The sequence below is a fragment of the Leptosomus discolor genome, chromosome 4 (assembly GCF_034619465.1).
Source record: "Leptosomus discolor isolate bLepDis1 chromosome 4, bLepDis1.hap2, whole genome shotgun sequence".
Taxonomy (NCBI): Eukaryota; Metazoa; Chordata; class Aves; order Leptosomiformes; family Leptosomidae; genus Leptosomus; species Leptosomus discolor.
Window position 1 is genome coordinate 14,233,503 of NC_141394.1, and position 17,738 is coordinate 14,251,240.

The following is a 17,738-nucleotide window of genomic DNA, read 5'->3' on the forward strand; positions in this document are numbered from 1 at the left end:
CAGTGCACTGAAGTGCAGAGTGCTAGAGGATCTAGGCAAGCTTAACAAAATTTGAGTTTTGCCACTCTTCTACTGATTTTACTTCAGTCACACAATTTTCCTGAGCTGAGGTTTGTAAGCTATCACTTGAATTAGATTTATTTATGTGTCCCAGGCTGACTTCAACTGGGAGAAGTGTGCATGACAATATGATTATGTAGATAATCAGCAGGGAGAAACGTTGTGGGAGGGGATAATGCTGCAGGGCAGTCCATTCCCAAGTGGTGAGAGTTGTTTTGGCTGCTGTAATCCTGATGGAGAGCAGAAGGTGTCAAGCTGGGTCTCTAATGGGTGAACTCACCTTAGTTTTTCTTGTTGCACTCATACAACCTGAACACTCTGACTTACCCAAACAAATTGCCACTGTGCTACTCTAATGTGGCCTCATTTGAGTTAATTTATACATCTTTAATTCATGGCAATTGCTAAGTGCTTTACCTCTGTTTTCATCAAGGAGGGGAAAAACCCCACCTTGCAGCAAACTCCAGGTGTTGCAAAGGCAGGGTAAGTACCACTGAAACAGTTACTTAAACAGCAACTGATGCACAGTAGCTTGTTACCCTACTGCCAGCATGCCTGCACTTGCCATGTGGCAAGTTAGGAATAAAACAAGGTTGCTTTTTATTGATGAGAGACTGTATGACTGCCTTTGCCTTTTAAATCCATAAAAATGGGAAAAGGTCACTTCTGAGAAGAAGCAGATCTTTTGTTCAGGATGGGTTCGCATGTGAAACAGCTGGTTTAAAACCTGAACTCTGTCTACAGGAAGATATATCTTAACTGCAGTAAGTTTTTAACAAAATCAGACTGTAGGTAGCACACTTTAGTTGAAGACTGGTTACTTTTTTGGAAGGCTGTGTACTATGACAATGGTTCTTTTGCAACCCTGGGTTACTACAGTACACCTGTGGTTACTTAAACACACACTTTCCCTAGTGAGATTTGATCCTAGGTCACTTCCTTTCAAAGTTACTTTGCATCTATGTTGTATGCCTTGTGTTGAATGTGTTTTTCAATTGTCTCTATCATCTTCCTCCTTATCTGAGGAAACCAAGAGTACATTATTAGAGATAACTTGTCCCTTGCGCATTGACACTTTTTTTTTTTTTATCGTGGGTTTCTCTTTGTCTGACATTCTCCTGGAAGTAGAAACTCTGGAGAAAATTCTGTGACTTATTTATCCCTGTCTTTTTTTCTCTCTCGTTTCCTGAGTATTTACTTGCATCATTTTTGCATTAATTCATAGAGGCCTGAATGACACTTGCTGATAATTTTTCTTTTTTTTCATGTGTAATATTTGGTAGAAGTTTGGGCTTTGATCTGGAAATGTGTCAGTTTTGACATGGGGAGCTCTGCTGGCTTTTAGGAAGCAGGTAAAAAATATGTTAATCTTCAGAAGTGCTAGGAAGGTTGCTATCCTAGTGTGTGTGGTGCTTAGTAGGTAAAAACATAAAAAAAGGAATAGCCATTTGTTGAGGTAAAGGTGCCTCATAGGCTTTTAGGGGTATCTTTCCATAGGTATTGATAACATGTTGTTCACAACTGGGGAAAGCTTGCTACTAGGGCATAGCTTTATATGAGATGTCATTGTATGTGCATATGAAGTGTTTAATCAGAAATGAACCTGTGGACAGTATTTTAAATGCAAAATTGACTGCACCTTCTATATAAAAGCCCTTTTTCTGCACTCATTTTTCACAGAAGTCTCCTGAAGGAAAAAAAGTGAATGGAATTAATGTGTTGATTTTCATACTATGCTCTACTAAAAAAAAATTATTATTTTGTTATGTGTTTGTTATCTTAGAATAAGAACATGTTAGAGTGTCTTTATAAAAAAAAAAAAAAAGACAATGTCAACTCAGGAAACTTGCTCTTCAGGATCGGAGAAGGGAAAGGAGTAGAATGGAAGAATATAACGCCATCCACCAAGTATATGCTCCTCTGTAAACTAGACAAACCTATTTAGCGATGTGTTTTACCTGCTTGTCCACTTAACATTGGAATCTGCCTGTTTCTGCTGTTTCTTAACAATCCAGTTTAATTTCTAAGCCACGTAGTATTTGCAAAGAGTAGTGAGTTACTGCAGTAAGTCTGTGCATAGCAATTCCCAAGATGTTTACAGCCACCGGGTATGTCAGTGAAAAGTTCTGTTCTGCTCATGTTAACAATTTTTTGTGGCCTTGAACCAACAATGTTTCTTAATTGGTTCGACTCGACTACCTTTAGCTTGATTCAACCAGGCAGCTCATATCTTTTGGTCATTTGGTGGACCTGCTGGGGCTTAGAAAGAAGACGAAATGTTGCTGATGCTTGCTCTGTCATGTAGAGGCACTCAGTGGTGTGAATGCAGATGCTCTAGGCTGTGTTATGCAGCATGACTGTTCTCATTGGAAAACAAGCCTGCATAGGAGTTTGCCTCAGCACACATGAACCATGAGGAAGATAACGTCCAAGGCTTGTCAAAACGGGGCCTAAGCTAATGCAAAATGATGCCAAGACAAATCCGGAAGAAAAAGAATAGCAGATGAAAACTCCAAAGTGATCCTGCAGTCACTGTGGTGATGGGTGGTGCTCAATGAAGGCTATGCTAGGGGACTTCTAAGAAGTCATTTCTAAATAGCTTATGAACTTGTGTGCTGAAACAGGTTGGGGGGGCGGGCAGGAAGTGTTTAGAAACAGTGTGATTGTGGGACCACTTGAAAGAAGAGAATGAAGTGTAGGATAAGAATGTGGATTAGCTGTATGCTCGCCGTGGGGGCAGCAAGAGGAACAGGGTGGCTGGTCTTTGAAATCTGTTTTTCCTGTGCTCTGATGGTAGATATTTTCTCTCTGAGCTAAACTTCCAAGCAGACCTAAAGTTTACGTTCTGATGGAAAGGTTACACCCCGTATGTTTGTTGATAGTGCCAAGGCCTTGTATTTACTTCCAGCAGCCTTTGATCTAGGAAGGCATGATGTAAGTACCTTTGAAGGGTAAATGTCTTTTGTGCGATCATTTCCTCAGGCCTTTTTGCAGACAGGTCTTGGGGTGATCATGGGTGACTCTGAGTCCCCTCCCTCTTAGAGCAGGATCTGCTCAGCAGGGCATGCAGTTTCTCCAAAAAGACTGATTCTCAGACAAAGCCAGGATGTAACATGCTGTCAGAGGCATCTGGGTGTGCATTTCTCAAAGTACCAGCTGAGCTTAACCAGATTGGTCTTGGGTCTGAGAGTGTGCTGTGGGAGCGCCTCTGGAAGCACTTGGGTCTGTATGAAAATGTTTGCTCAGCTGTGCAATAGAGGAAAGTAACTGTGTTAGTGGCAGACTGAAGTCTCCCATTTTGATACAAAGAGTGAAGTTTAGAATAACTCATTCTTCACTGTTGCCTCTGCAAAGGAACCCCAGTCATTGGGCGTATGTCTAGCTGCATCCTGACCAGGCTATCTTTTTGATCCTTGCTGATGAAGTGAGAAAAGACATGGATGGGCTCCTCTTGCCTGCAAAAGCTGCTTATATGTGTGGAATAATTGCTAGAAATGACTTGGGAATTAAACTTATGTTAAAGATACAGCATTCTTCACACATTAAGGAAAGGTACAAAAGCAGGGTGCAACTGGTATGCAAGGAATCCATTCTACAGAAGTTCCTTAGACAACCTTAGGTGTTGGCAACATCAGGGGAGCTTGATGTGCTGACTCTAAGAGAAATAGCAGGGAGGGTGGAGCAGAGTGAAGACACCGTGGCCAGGCTCTGTGGTACCACCACCGGGATGGGAACTTGATGGTACTACGGAACTGATAAGCTGCATATTTGCTACCCTGGGCCAACAGTCTGACATTTTTTGACATAATACCGCCCTTTGGGTGAACTTTGCTCATTATAATATCATTATAATACCAAAACACACCTCTGTCCCAAAAGCCACCCTCCTTCAAGGTGCGACCTTGCGCTCTGAATTTTTGGAGGTCTATATCTTTAAAAGCAAAGTGAGAGAGTTTTACACCAGTCACAACAAAGGTATGTGTGACTAGTGTCACTCAAGCTCCACCTGAAAAGTAAAAAATAGTATAAAAATAGCTTAAGAGATGAGGATGTTAGGGAAGATACCATCGATGACAAGTCACAGACGATCTTAGGCTTTTGGGATCAGTCGATGGGCTGAGCCCTGAGCCTCTCTTCCCCTACATAGGGATGCCTTTGGATAAGACTTGAACACTCAGTTACACCAAGTGCTCCTCAGGAAACTCGGAAATCTCTACAGAGTTGCTTTTATAACTTAATGCGTTTTATAGCCAGGCTGCATTGTTCTTATTTGAAATTTGCATGTGCTTTGCAGACAGTGAATTTATCACCAGCATCCCAAAGAACTTGTGCATCTGTTGCTGCTCCAATAAACTTCACTGTTATTAATCTAGCAGTGTGAGCAATTTTGAGCACAACCACACTCCTGCCTGTGGCCGTGCTAGTTTCATCGAGTGCTGCTAGGCTGATATTGGACATGACAGGACTCATAGCACTGAACTGGGCATCACTCAGAATCTAAGCCCAGCTGCCCCCAGCCCCTCTAATATCTGAGGACAAGCTGGAACACAAGGGGGTTTATTTTCTGCCAAATTCCTTTGCCCTTTAACGCAACAACATGTAAGCTCAGTCTTGTTGCAGTTGGGTCACCACAACTAAGGCTGCTTGGTGTGCAGCTGCAAGGGGGCTCTCGCAGGCTGGGGAGTAGTCCTGCACTCAGGTCCCATCCTAGGCTGCACATCTGGAGCTGCTCTATCAGTGCTGCAGAACAAGGCACCAGAAGCTTTGAATCTTTCTGTGCATACTCAGTTGTTGAAATGGCACTTGCACTGCAGATCTTTACTTGCCTACCGAAGAAGACAGATGTGCCTTCAGGGTCAAAAGGCAGTCAGATCACTTACTTGGTTTGGGGAAATCCTGAGATGCGTGCCTGATGAATTAGGCTGCTGTGTACAGAATGCCTTGTCTCTAAGATGTGACATGGTCAGGATTTTTCATTGCATGTACCTGGTGATTTAAACTTTTCAAATTTCCTCCTTTGCCTGCCACATCCAGATCAAACAAAGCCTTAAATTCATGATTGTTCCAACGCCTCCTCTGCTCTCCTTGTAATTACACTTCACACATCCACACCTTCTTAGAAGCCTTCCTAGTATGTTTGCATTTAGATGGAGAATGCAACTTCTGTGTTCCCTGTGTAACTTATAATTAACACCTTTTCTGACAGCGTTCTGTTAATGTCAGTGTACATGGGGTGAGATTGAAAGCCTGGGTTTCTTTAGAGACTTCATTTCTGCAGCATTACAAATGGAGAGACTGTGTCTTGGTTTGTTCAGGTACTTCGACTACAGCAACATAGTTGAGTGCTCTTATTGAAGATGACTAAGTGAAGGTTGTATAAACTGAAGTAATCATCGCGTTTTTCCAAATTTTCTAACTTGCTGCTATATGTGGCTGTTAAGCAAGGCTGGCCCTCAGCATGAGCTCCTGCTTTTTCTTGAGAGTATCTTTCTCCTAACAGGCTCTGATTGCTTGCATGCTGTATGTATTCTGGCTTCTTGGGGTTTCATCACTTTGGGACGTGGTCGTTTGTGTTATACATTCATTGTGAGGCTTTCTTGCCTTTTGCAGTCAAAAGCTTTCTGCTTGTGGGATAAACGGTGTGTCTGCGGAGCCTGAGGAATGGTCGACTCAGGTATGAGAGCTTCAGTCACTGTGGAGAGGAGAAGGAATAGGATGTCTTGTTGCTTAGGGGAGCACCGCTGCTTGGAGCACTCCTATTGGAAGCATTTTTGGCTGGAGAGTGCCACACCTTTTTTTAAAGTATCTAAGGCCTGTCTAGTGTGATATTGCTATAATGGCTTTCACTTACAACTAAATAAAAGTTAGATTTTAAACGTTTCAGTGTGTGAGGGGAAAATACAAGTCATAAACATTTCATTTTTTTGCCTTTTTTGCAGAGGCAGAGAACAGGTTGTTAGCATCAATTATTTGCATCTTTTCACACATCTTTTTCCTCTTTTGAGCCTTTGGTGGTTTGTAGACCATAGGCTGAGAAATACTGCTCCAAATCCTGGGGCGTGTTTTAAGCACATAGCCATTTGGGGTTTTTAGGCTCAATTCTGTGAAGGGTTTGTCAGGTTTGAAGAACATCTGAGAGTTCCCAATTCCTGCCAAAGTCACTGAGCGCTGCAGGGGGTCAGCTCTTCTCAGGAAATGTCCAGGCTTGCTCTTGGGAACTGCTTGACGAAGAAAGGCCTATTGATGCCAAAAGGAAGCAAAAACCTTTTAATGGCTGAATAATGAATATATTTTTAAACTTGGCAACAGCAATAGGAAACAAGTAAGTAAGAATTTGAACCCAAAGATTAGCATGGAAGAGGCACAGTGAGAAAGATGTTTAATGTTCTATAGGTAGAACTGTGGGGGTTTTTCTGGCAAAAGCCAGCTTAGCTTCTACTTAAGCAAACTGGCAGTTCCCTGCTGCCTGTTGTAACATCCTAGTCATTCTCCACTTCATTTTTTTGGTGTAACCTAGAGGGCTGTGTACTTAAAACATAGGAACAGGTGTATTCAGCCTGATTTTTACATACAGTTTGAAGGAAAGCTTGCAGCAGTGCTGGATTTTCTTAGAACATTATTTTTGTTCAAAAATATTTGCCAGCAGGTCTCTTACAATCATGGTGGTATGGATGAGCTGTGAGGCCTTGATCTCTTGCCTAGAAGTCCAATGCTGCTATTGTACAGTCAGTAAACAGGGCTGGATAGACTTGAGTTGAAGAAGCTAGAGAAAGCAAAAACGTGAAAACCAAATTCCAACTCTTATTTCTCCAGTGTGAAGATAAGTGTTTTTTGAAAGCATGTACCAAAGCTGGTGGTTGATGACGCGAAAATAATTTACTAACTGTACCATCTGTTGTGCTTCTGCCATGTTTTCCTCTGAGCATTTGTTTCTGTTCAAACTGTATGTTCTGTGAAATAGTGTTTGATGTGAAACAGAACTTAAAAATATCTGTCAAGTCACAACTTGATGATATTTCCATAAAGGAAAGAAAGCAAAGGTTGGGACAAGGCATTTTTGATGCTGTTTGGTATTCACTTTAATGTTGTCCTTTCATCTGCTTGTCTTACGGTCACTGTCAGGGAAACTGCCTCAGTGACACAGTGCAAGAGCTGAGTGCATCTGTGATGCTCAGTAACTTTCTGTGCTGTGCATTTATCCATGTTTCTTTTCAAGCTGATGGGCTGATGACTGAAACTGCATATTTAATCTTTGTAGATGTGATCCTGGCTGTATAAATCAGTGGTGATTCTTCTATGGAGACTTTTAGAGCAGCAGAGCCAGGGTGCTGCAGTGAGCCTGTTACAGTGCATCCGTGTGACTTCTGTTTGATCTTTTTGGGGGGCAACACGTATGTCTTGAAATTCAACAAGAATATGTCTCTCAATCTTGAGAAACGTTGATCAGCAGCTTCTCATAATGAAAAAAGAGTCCATGTTAATGGCAAAATGGCTTCAATAAATTTGTGATTTCCTGCAGTTGTACTAAAAGGAAATGTACTCTCTTAATGTTTTGGAGGAAGACGTTCTGCATGTTCAGAAGGAAGTGAGTGTCTGTTGTGTGTTTGCTTTTTAGCCTTTCTCTACCCCCTTCCCTGCTGCTGGAATAATTCCTTTTGGGAGCTAGCAACAGATCTTACTACGATTAAAACTAAAGCAGATTTTTATTTTAATTTCATTTTCATACAGAGAACACACAGGAGAGGAGGAGAGACAGAATTTCTTCTTGCACCAGTCTATTTTTTGAAAATGTTGTCATGGGCTGGATTGTCATTTATTAGCATTTGAAACTGTGTAGTAAGGATTGTCATGTGCTGGCTTCAGAGCACGTTGGTATTTTCATGGTTTCAGTTACAGACCCAAGCCTCGATGATGTCATGGGTCAGGTGTATGCTTTGCTGAACTTTCTGAACCAAATCTTTTATTACTGGAGCCAGTGAACTACCTTCTCCAGCATGGGCTGCTTTGAGCCTAGGAGTATTTTACTGTTTCATTGTGTAGGAAAGCACGATTTCAGTTTTTGCGGGGGGCGGGGGGATTTGTACATGTGTTTACTTTTTGTGGAGCATGTTTGAAGATGATCAAGAACTGCATGTTTCAGGGCAGACATTCAGTCTCATCTATGTGTTTAAACAAATGGTGTATCTGGGTTTTCCTGGTGATACCTCAAGTGTAGCCCAGGTGTAGAGAGTGCAGCACTATTTTTAACTCTCAAATTTTGAAGTGTTTGCCCTCTGAAGATGGACGGCGTGGCACTGTGGAGTCCCCCAGCTTCCAGGCTCCCATGTGCTTGGCACATTGGTGCTAAGTCTAGAGGTCCAGTTTCCCAAAGTATTTGCACAAGTCAGTAAGGAAGAGCTTGGGGCTGGTTTTGGTTTTGAGGTTTTTTGAGTTCCTATTCTAGGAAAATCTAAATATAAAAGCTGCTAATCTGGAGAGGTTACTGAAGAACAGGAGCTGGGGTTCACCCTGCAGCTTTGGAAATAGGAAGGTTAGGGCTCTGTCTGTTCATGCACGAGGGACAGCTTGCTGGAGCCTGGCAGGCGGCTCACTGCATGGGTTTCCTCTGACGGCGCCTGGCAGGCCGTGGAGACCTCCTCTCTTCTTGGCACGGGTCCATGCAGGGCCTGAGCCGACTGTGGTTCCCTGATGCTTTCAGCCTGGCTTCCTAACACTGACTTTGGCGAAACTGTGCAGTGTTATAAGTTACAGCACAGCCCAGGCTTTCCAAAGCTTTAAAGAGCATTTTGACGAATAACCTAAATGGCCAGGTTAATGGTGGACAGAAACAGTGTCTCCACAGATGTTGGGACTAGGATAACTACAGGCTTATGTTAAAAAAGTGGACATTTTGGTAGGCAGCAAATGCTTCTGCTCTGAATTAGGAATGCTATCTAGTGCAATACCACTTATTTGTTTTTAAATAAAACCCCCTTGGTATGAGATGAGACAGTGTGCACAGAAACTTGGTATCTACATGATAAAATATATGAATTTAAATGAGTTTTAGCTGTTGTCTTCAGGTAGTTTAGGGGCTTGTTTGTAACTTAAGGGTGAGCTGGTGCTATCAACTGCATGACCAAATAAAAAACTACTCAGTGTTTATTCCCTTATCCTTCTGCTTTTAAAACTATATCTCCTCCTGTCTATGGAACCTGAGGGAAAACTCGGAACAAAAATTGGTTTGATCCATTTCAGAAAGGGATGCAGAGGGTGGATGGTGATCTCGAACAGCAAAATGGAGGGGAACGACCCCTCGCCTGGCTGAACAGGTAGTCGGCTGTGCATGGCCAGCAGCCTGGGCCACTGGTCACCTTGACAGCATGAAGAGGTCTGAAGTAGTAACAACACATGACTAACCACGCTGAGCAGTGCCCAGTAGTCCTGTGTGTGTGAGAGCACCTGTGTCCGCCTGGCTGTCCCAGAGCAGGCATGTTTGTCATCTTTTAAACCTGCAGGAACTGGTATTATGGCAAAAAGGCAGTGTCCCTTCCCTTCCCCTCTGTCCCTCCTCTCTTCACACACTCTTTAGAAAGAATTTATTGCTGGTAAGAGAGCTTGGGGTCAAGGAAGGTTCAGGGAAAGAAAAGGTCTTTAGAGGTATTACAGCTGCTGGTTTTGCAGCAAGCAGCACGTAAGATGTTTTACATTCGGTGTTGAGATATGTATAGGGAAGATAGCTACTTCTCATCATAAATATTATTCTTGCAAGAGACGCAAGTTACAGTTGTTTAGGGTTTTCCTTTTGTTTGAATGTAATCAGAACTACTGAGCAAAACAACTTGATTGCTCTGAATTTGGATGCTTGCCAGCCTAGAAATAGAAGGATATCTAATCCACATGGATGTAGCACAATGTTTTAGTAGAAAACAATTTGCAGGGTCATAGTATGTGGCTTGGGTTTTTCTTTTTTTCTGTTTTCTTTTTTTTTCTTTTTTCTTTATTTCTTTTTTTTCTTTTTTCTTTTTTTTTCTTTTTCCTTTTTTTTTTTCTTTTTCCTTTTTTTTTTCTTTTTCCTTTTTTTTTTCTTTTTTCTTTTGTTTTTTCTTTTTTCTTTCTTCCTTCTGCTTTCTTCTTCTGATGTTAGTTTTTAATCTACCTGCAAGTTATGGGCTTCTTTTGCTCTACGTTGAGATCTAGTGAGATATTTACAGCAAGGCATAATGTGAAACAAGAATCCTGATTGGCCAGCCCTGACAACAGATTTTATCCCCTGAGAACAAATAAAAATAGCCCATGAGGTATTCCCCAGTTCTTCCAACATGTCTGACTGGTGTTCTGCTTGCCTGCTTTCCAGTAAATTTTTGCTCATGCATGTATGTGCACATACATGTTCTGGTTTGTCTTTATAAAGACTTGATGTTAATGTTAAGAGAGTTTGTGGTAAAGAGGATGAAATATATGAGTAGTAATATTGTGCTAATGCTTTGGTTTATGATTAACATATGAACTCAAGTAAACTTTTAATATTTGAGGACTGTTTGTTTTGTGGGTGGAGGGGATGGCTTTTTGGTTTGGCTTTTTTTTATTAAAAGATGAAGAAGCTGAACCTCATGAGCTGATGTATATTGTCCAAATGGTGACTTCCCTTCATTTTGCCAGAAGTTTGATCACGTATGCCCAAGGTCAGGCCTGTTTTGTGTGACTGAAGAATACGGTCTCATTGCCCAGCACAAAGTCTGTTGAAACTATAAGATGATGATTTTTTTTTTTGCCTATTTCAGTGGGCTTTGATTCACCCTCCTGCTCTGCAAATTGAAACAACCAAACAAAGCACAAAACATCTCAGTCAGAATTTCCATTTGTTTGTTTTCCAGCAGAGTGATTCAGCCTCTTGGTGCTCTTCCAGCCGTGGAGATACACATGTGGTTATGCTGATACTTGTGGATCGTCACTAATGCTTTTCAGTCTTGGTTTACAGCTGATAGTGGCATGCTGTTTTGCATTTTCTTGCAAGAATAGTAATCTGAATAGTTTATGGCTCTTGCCCTTTTTATCCAGCAACCACAGGAAACAAACTGTTAATACCAAGTCACGCTCTGTATAGGTTTATCATACAAAGGGAGAACATGGCTGAACACATGGATCCACACTGACTCCCCACATCAGCCATCTGGTGTGTGGAAATGATACCCAGCTTAACTGGTTCCATCTAAAGTATTGGATGTATTTTTTGTTTAAGAAAGTTGATCTACATTATCTCATTGCCAATAAATCTTATGTGAAGAAGCTGATCAGGTGAGCAAATTTTAGATTACTGTTGAAAGGTAGACAAGTAGAGGGTAGTGAAGTCATTACAAGATAGGATACTTGAGTCCAGTAGTGTGGAGGCTGTTACTCAAAGTCCTCGATGCTTTATAGGAATGGCCACTACTGCAGTAGTGGACCTTGAAAGATCAAATACTATTGCATGTGCCTTATTAAATAATAATGCAGATTATAAAGTCATGTGGTATGCTCTAGTAGTGACATTCAAGTTTTTGAACGGTAACTGAGGTTGTTAGGGAGGTTTGGAATGGGTCAGTTAGGAAGTTACTCTTTTAGTCTTGACAGTCTTCTGCAAGAGACTTGTGTTCAGCCTTGTGGCTTTTGTCTTTCTCTGTCCCCTCTGAAAGAGGCAAACAATCTCTTATCTGGGAAGATAAAATGAGATTGTCTTATTTTAAAACAATATGTTTTAAAAAGAGATGGGTTGGCTGAGGCTTTTGTCCTTATGTGTTGTTTAGATGAGCATTTTAAACCTTTCTAATTTCTTATCCTGGGCTTCAGCAGAGAGCTATGCCAGCTCAACAGCTTGTCTCTATGAGGCCTGGGTTTGATGTGTGCCACAACAATCTGCAAATTGCAGTAGCAAAATCTGTTCTGGGGAAAGCTAGCACAATAGCTGTGTGTGCTGCGTGCTCCAGCCAAAACCATGAGTAATTTAATAAGTAGTAGGGACAAAACAGACAAAACCAAATATGTATATTCAATGTTGCAGTTGTATTAGAAAGTATTGTGTAGGTCTGAGTCCTTGGGATTGATGGTGTGGATCAAGACAGTAACGGTAACAGGGCAGGCTGAGATGTCAGCCGCATTGTGCAGACCAAAATGTGTATGTGTATCAAAAGACACGAAGTGGGAGAAGGAGCTTTGCTGTCTTTAACACGGTTGTCACACTTGTAAAATGTAGATTCCCTTTGTGTCTTTTAATTTTCTCTCTGTCCTTCAGTCTGTATGGCTGAAGAACTGACAGGGAAAAACATGACTGGGAAAACAGCTGATGCTCAAGGAGGAAGAGTTAAAACTAACTTAAAATTGCCCTTTTCTACCTTCAGCATTGCATCGAATACTATTGTTAGGCTCAAAAACATACTTGGTGGTAGCTTCAAAAGGAAAAAGTCAAGGGGGGTGAGGGAGAGCTGGAGCTGAGCACGTGGTTGCAGTGTAAGAGTTTTGCTTAGTCTGAACACATCAGAAGAGCTCCTTGCAAGAGAGTTGTATAATTTGTTAAGGGAAGATCCTGACTGCAGGGCAAAGAGGCTGGGAAATGGCAAGGAGTGTGGACTGCCACCAAGGGTAGTGGGTTTGTTCCTTTGCCTTCCTCACTGTGTTGGCTTGAATGTTTGTGCAGCCATGGGGGAAATGGACTGGGGGAAGAGGAGCTGATTGATCTAGGTTAAATCGTGCCCAGGAAAAAAAAAAGGTTGTTCTACAGTTGGTGTCAGCGTTCCTGACACTGGGTCAGGGTGTCACAGAGTGGTGAAGAGGAGGTTTCAGAGGTCTCCTTTATGCTAAAAGTCAGTTTCTTAGTTGTTAAAACCATCTTCTGTGAGTTTTTTCATGCTTGCTGTTAAGGGAATTTTTTTGAAGTTTATATAAAGGATATTTACAGAATCATTTTTTACTTCCTGGAATGTTTGGAAAATGGTGTTTCATTCAGTAAAAATTTTCCAGATAACTTGAACAGATATGTTTAAAAAAAATGCTGTCAACTTGAAATGCGCTCACTTAAAAATCATTCTCAGGCATACAATTTCAAGTAGTAGATGTAGCCAAGATTGCTTCTAGTTTGCCTTATAATTCCTCCTAATTTTTGTCTTCTGCAGTTGGTGTCTCCCATATCTGGCTGCTCAAAGGTTTCCTGGCACACACAGGGCAACTGACCAAGTAATTGATGATAGATACGAAATTGCTCACATGCAAAATTACATTGGATACACAGAGGAAATGCTTCTATTATATATTGTTCGTAACAGAAGGATTGTGTGTATTTACTGAACCAGTGATCTGAGATTCTTTTTTTTTTTTTTTTTTTGCAATTTTTAAAATTGTTTGCAGAAGTGGGGTACATTGAGCTTACTGGAAACTTCTGTTTTGCTATGTTTGGAAACAGTTCAGCACTACAAAGTTGGAAACTATTTTAAATGTGCACAGTCTAACCCCTGAATATGCTTTTTCTGTCTTAGCAGCATGGCACAAGTACATCCTTGCTGCAGTTCCATATATGGAAATTTGCCATCAGGCAGCATCATTTTCCAGAGCTCACATGAAGTCAGGAAACCACCTCTGCAGTAGTCAGACCTCTTGGCTAACTGTTAGAGCAAAGCCAGTCCTCTACCTCTCCTTTAGGGGTGATTAAACTTTCAGTAGATGATTATTGGTGTGGTATTTGTGAAAATGTCACTGGTTGGGAAGACAAGGCTCTTCCCTTCCAAATTGGGACAGTTGAGAAGTTGAGTGTACTAAAAAGAATATAGGAATTGTATGTATGCTGTGCAGTAGACTGTGAAGTAGAATAGAAATAGGAGAGAAAAACCTGCATCCACATGCCATGCCTGCATGTTTTCTCTTCCCAAATATCCATTAATATTAGAGCAATAGATTCCCTTATTTTGCAGTAGTATTTCACAGAGGAGGTGTAGTTTAAAGGATCTGGTTTTCCATTAAGTCATGCTGCTGTGCATGTGACACAGCATTATTGTTGTTTTGGTGTGAGGCTGGTGGAATTGAGTGCGTACATATGTGGCTGAGGACGAACAGGGGGATTTGGCCTGGTATCTTCCAAATTTCTGAGACCACCTCTTGAGATACGTTTACATGATTGCTTTAAATGCAACTACATGGTTCACCAGGTAAGCAGCTTTCCAAATGTCCATTTAAAGTAGAGAGTAAGTTTTCAAGCCTGTTTATAAAGTAGGCAAAATTCAGTCTCTGAAAGCGGCAACACCTTCAGAATAGTAGATTCTTTTTTACTTTTGGGTGAAGAGTTGGGGCAGAATTCTGGAGGAGAGCAAGAACGGTAGTTTTCACATCAATTATTGCAACTGGATTTGCCAGCTCATGTGCTTACCACACATGTTGACTTCTCAATTTGTGTTTCACGATTAAATGGATGGATAGTTTTTCCCTTCCTACCCTTCTTGATGTATAGTATCAGGAGTCGAAATCACTGAGAAGGATGCATGCTGTACCTTGTATGTTAAGTTACTATGCGGTATGGCAAATACTTGACGTAATTGATTTGCCAGCTATACACCCTGTGGATTTCAAAATTGCTTTCATGCTGGATATATACCACTGTCTAAAAACCACGGCTTCTGCACAAAGCAGGTAATTGTTAATAACACTGGTGAAGTGTTAACCATCCTTTCTTTCTGTCTTCCCTGAAGCTTGTACAATGAGGACAGAAACTTACTGCGTATTCGAGAGAAAGAGCGGCGGAATCAGGAGGCTCTGCAGGAGAAAGACAAGTTCCCTGAGAAGACTCCGCTCTTTGCAGAACCCTACAAGGTAGGGGTAGGGAGGCGGATGGTGGAGGGAGAGGAGGAAAGAGGGCTGGGGTGGAAAAGGAGAGCTGTGGCCTCTGCATACAGTATAGCAGACTTGAGCATGGTAAGTGCAAACACAGCATTTTCCCATCTGTTCAATTTGAGTTCATCAGAGTATGTCCTTAAAGCTCAGTAGGTGGTGCAACCACAGTATGGACTTTGGGTTGGGCAGATTCATTTGGAGGCCTCCTGTAGCCTGCGAGTTTGAGGCAGAGTGTTTAAGAGCAGCTTGGCTGCCTGTCTGACTGCAGCTATGGTTGAAACAAACTGGTCTGATGTTAGTGTTCCTGAAGACTGCAGAGGCACCTGCAATGTTGTCTCAGAGGAACTAAAACTGACTAGAGCAGTCCCACTTGTTTTGGAGAGTCTGTGTGCAGAATCAAGATGAGCTTGTGTAACTTCACTCGTGGTGATGTTATGTGTGTGCATGGTGATTAAAATAAGGTCCTGAAGAATGTCTTCTCTTGAGCTGGACCTCTTGAGGTGGGGAGTCCATGCTTTTTAAATTTCCACCTCTTTGTTCTTTTGTTGCAGACTAACAAAGAAGATGAGTTGTCAAGCCGAATTCAGAACATGCTGGGCAATTATGAGGAGGTCAAGGAGCTCATCAGCAACAAATCCCATCAGAATCTCATAGGGATTCCAGAAAGTGTTGCTCCTCTGATCCCACAAGGAAAGCCTGATCGCCCATACTTCCCTGAGAAGACCAGCCATACATTACCATCTTCATTCCACCATCCACCCATGGGACCTATGGTTGTAGCTCCTCCCCCTCCAAGCCACTCCATTCACTACCAAAAGGCACAATCAAGAACAGAATCAGCTTCGGGTTTGCATGCCAAGAGTCACAGCTTATCCAACGGTCGGAGCCAAGGTCAAGAACACAATCGTGGTGACCAGGAAAGTCACACAAGTTTTCACCACAAGAGAAATGACAGGCATGTGGTTGGTGAAGGTCATGCTAATGAACTGCAGGCCTCCCTTTTGGGGCTTTCCCCACTGCTGCCATCTTTGTCTTCGCCAGTGGCACCCCTGTCACCTCTACATTCCAGCCAGCATATAAATTCCAGGCCACAGAACAGCAGCAAAAGTCATGGGCCGACCTACAGTCAAACAAAATCATCTCAGGACCTAGTGGCAGGATCACAGGAGAAGGAGAGTAGGGACAGCTCAGCTGTTAACCTGACCAGCACCACTCAGCCTTCCTCTCAGACTTTTCCCCCACCTTTGCCATCAAAAACCAGTGCAATGCAGCAGAAACCAACTGCCTATGTTAGACCAATGGATGGCCAAGACCAGGCACCAGTTGAATCACCGGAGCTCAAACCTCTACTGGAGGAATACCATGGAGAACCCTATGAAAAAATCTCAGATTTGAAGGCGAACGCCAAAGCCAAACTATCCAAATTGGAAATCCCTTCTGAGCCCATAGAGGTGAGAGCAGTTGTTAAGGGGGCTCTGTTGCTGGCAGTGTAAGCTCAGCTGTGGGAGAACAGGTCATCAAAAGGCAGAGACTACTGGAAGCAATGATAGCTATGCACGGTGTCTTACTGTGTTTAGAAGGTGGGATTGGCTTTTGCTGACCTGGGTGAGATATCTGTTTGGATGGTGAAAATGCAACGCTTGCTGTGATTCTGTGGTTTTCTCAGGGAAGTTGCAGCAGGTTTTATGGTTAGAGTGACTGCTTCTGTTGCTGATTTTTGTTTTGCCTGTAAAGATGGTTGAAAAGGAGAAAGGGGAAACAATATGCTGAGGAGGTCAAGTGGTGATGCACATGCGGTTAGTACATGCAGAGTGTCAGTGCTCAGTCTGAGTGCTGGTGAGTAGAGACCCCAAATCCTCACTGACTATTGGAACAACTGACTGTGCAATGAGTTCTGTGGTCACCTGGTAGGTTGAAGGTTTTGGGCTTTGTGATAAATGTCTGTGAACACCACAGGATTCTCCCAAGTAGGTTTGTAAGATCTCACTGTAGACCCTCAAAAAAGTATTAATGTGAAAAAAAATCCATCCTGTAGATTTCTGCCGGAGAGATTTAGCCTAGCTTCCCTAGGAAGCACAACACCATTCCATGTCATGCTTCATCAAAAGCTTTTTGAGCAAGCTCTGAAGGTTTAGGTAAATTTAGTGCAGAGGTGAAATTCTCAATGATGAGCAAGATCCTAAAAGTTCTGTAAAATTTTACATTCAAGCAAAAAAGATACCCTGTTTCTTGTCCCAGCTATGAGCAAAATGAGCAGAACTCTGCTATGTGGTTGTTCTTATCAGCAGAAGGCAGCCGGGGCAGTAAGTTCAAGCATACCTTTGTTCTACTTATTACTCTTACCTGTTCTCTGCCAAGGACTAAGAGGGATGTTGCAAAAGATGTGGGATGGGAAGCTGCAGTTGTTGCAGTGAAGAGGTAGCAGTTGGGCCAAAGACCAAAATCTGTTGCATGTCAACCTTTGGTTGTTCCTGCTCATTTGAGAACAGCTTCTTCCTAATATGTGTTATTTTCTTGAGAGTGAAACTCTAGCTTCTTAATTTGCTCCCCATTTAAAAATGAATAGTGTTTTGAGGCTTAGATTTCAATCATAGAATGGTTTGGGTTGGAAGGGACCTCAAAGGTCATCTAGTTCCAATCCCCCTGCCATGGCAGGGACCTCCCACTAGACCAGGTTGCTCAAGGCTCCATCCAACCTGGTCTTGAACACTTCCAGGGGTGGAGCAATCTTCAGTTAGAATCTGCAGTTTCAATCTGGAGTTAGATTTCTGTCTCTTTTGTCTTTCCCTCTGCTCTTTTGGTCATTTTCATGGATTACTCTTTTTCCAGGTTGAGACATTTCAATT

The 17,738-nt window shown here is 42.1% G+C and overlaps 1 protein-coding gene across 1 annotated transcript in view; it reads left to right on the top strand.

Annotated features, from left to right (window-relative positions):
• The window catches only part of AFF1 (ALF transcription elongation factor 1), a 97,664-nt gene that overhangs the window by 19,216 nt on the left and 60,710 nt on the right, over positions 1 to 17,738 (top strand). The window contains exons 2-3 of the mRNA XM_009959374.2: positions 14,751 to 14,871; positions 15,444 to 16,343. Of these exons, the coding sequence (XP_009957676.2) occupies positions 14,751 to 14,871; positions 15,444 to 16,343 (1,021 nt within the window). The remainder of the gene's footprint in view (positions 1 to 14,750; positions 14,872 to 15,443; positions 16,344 to 17,738) is intronic.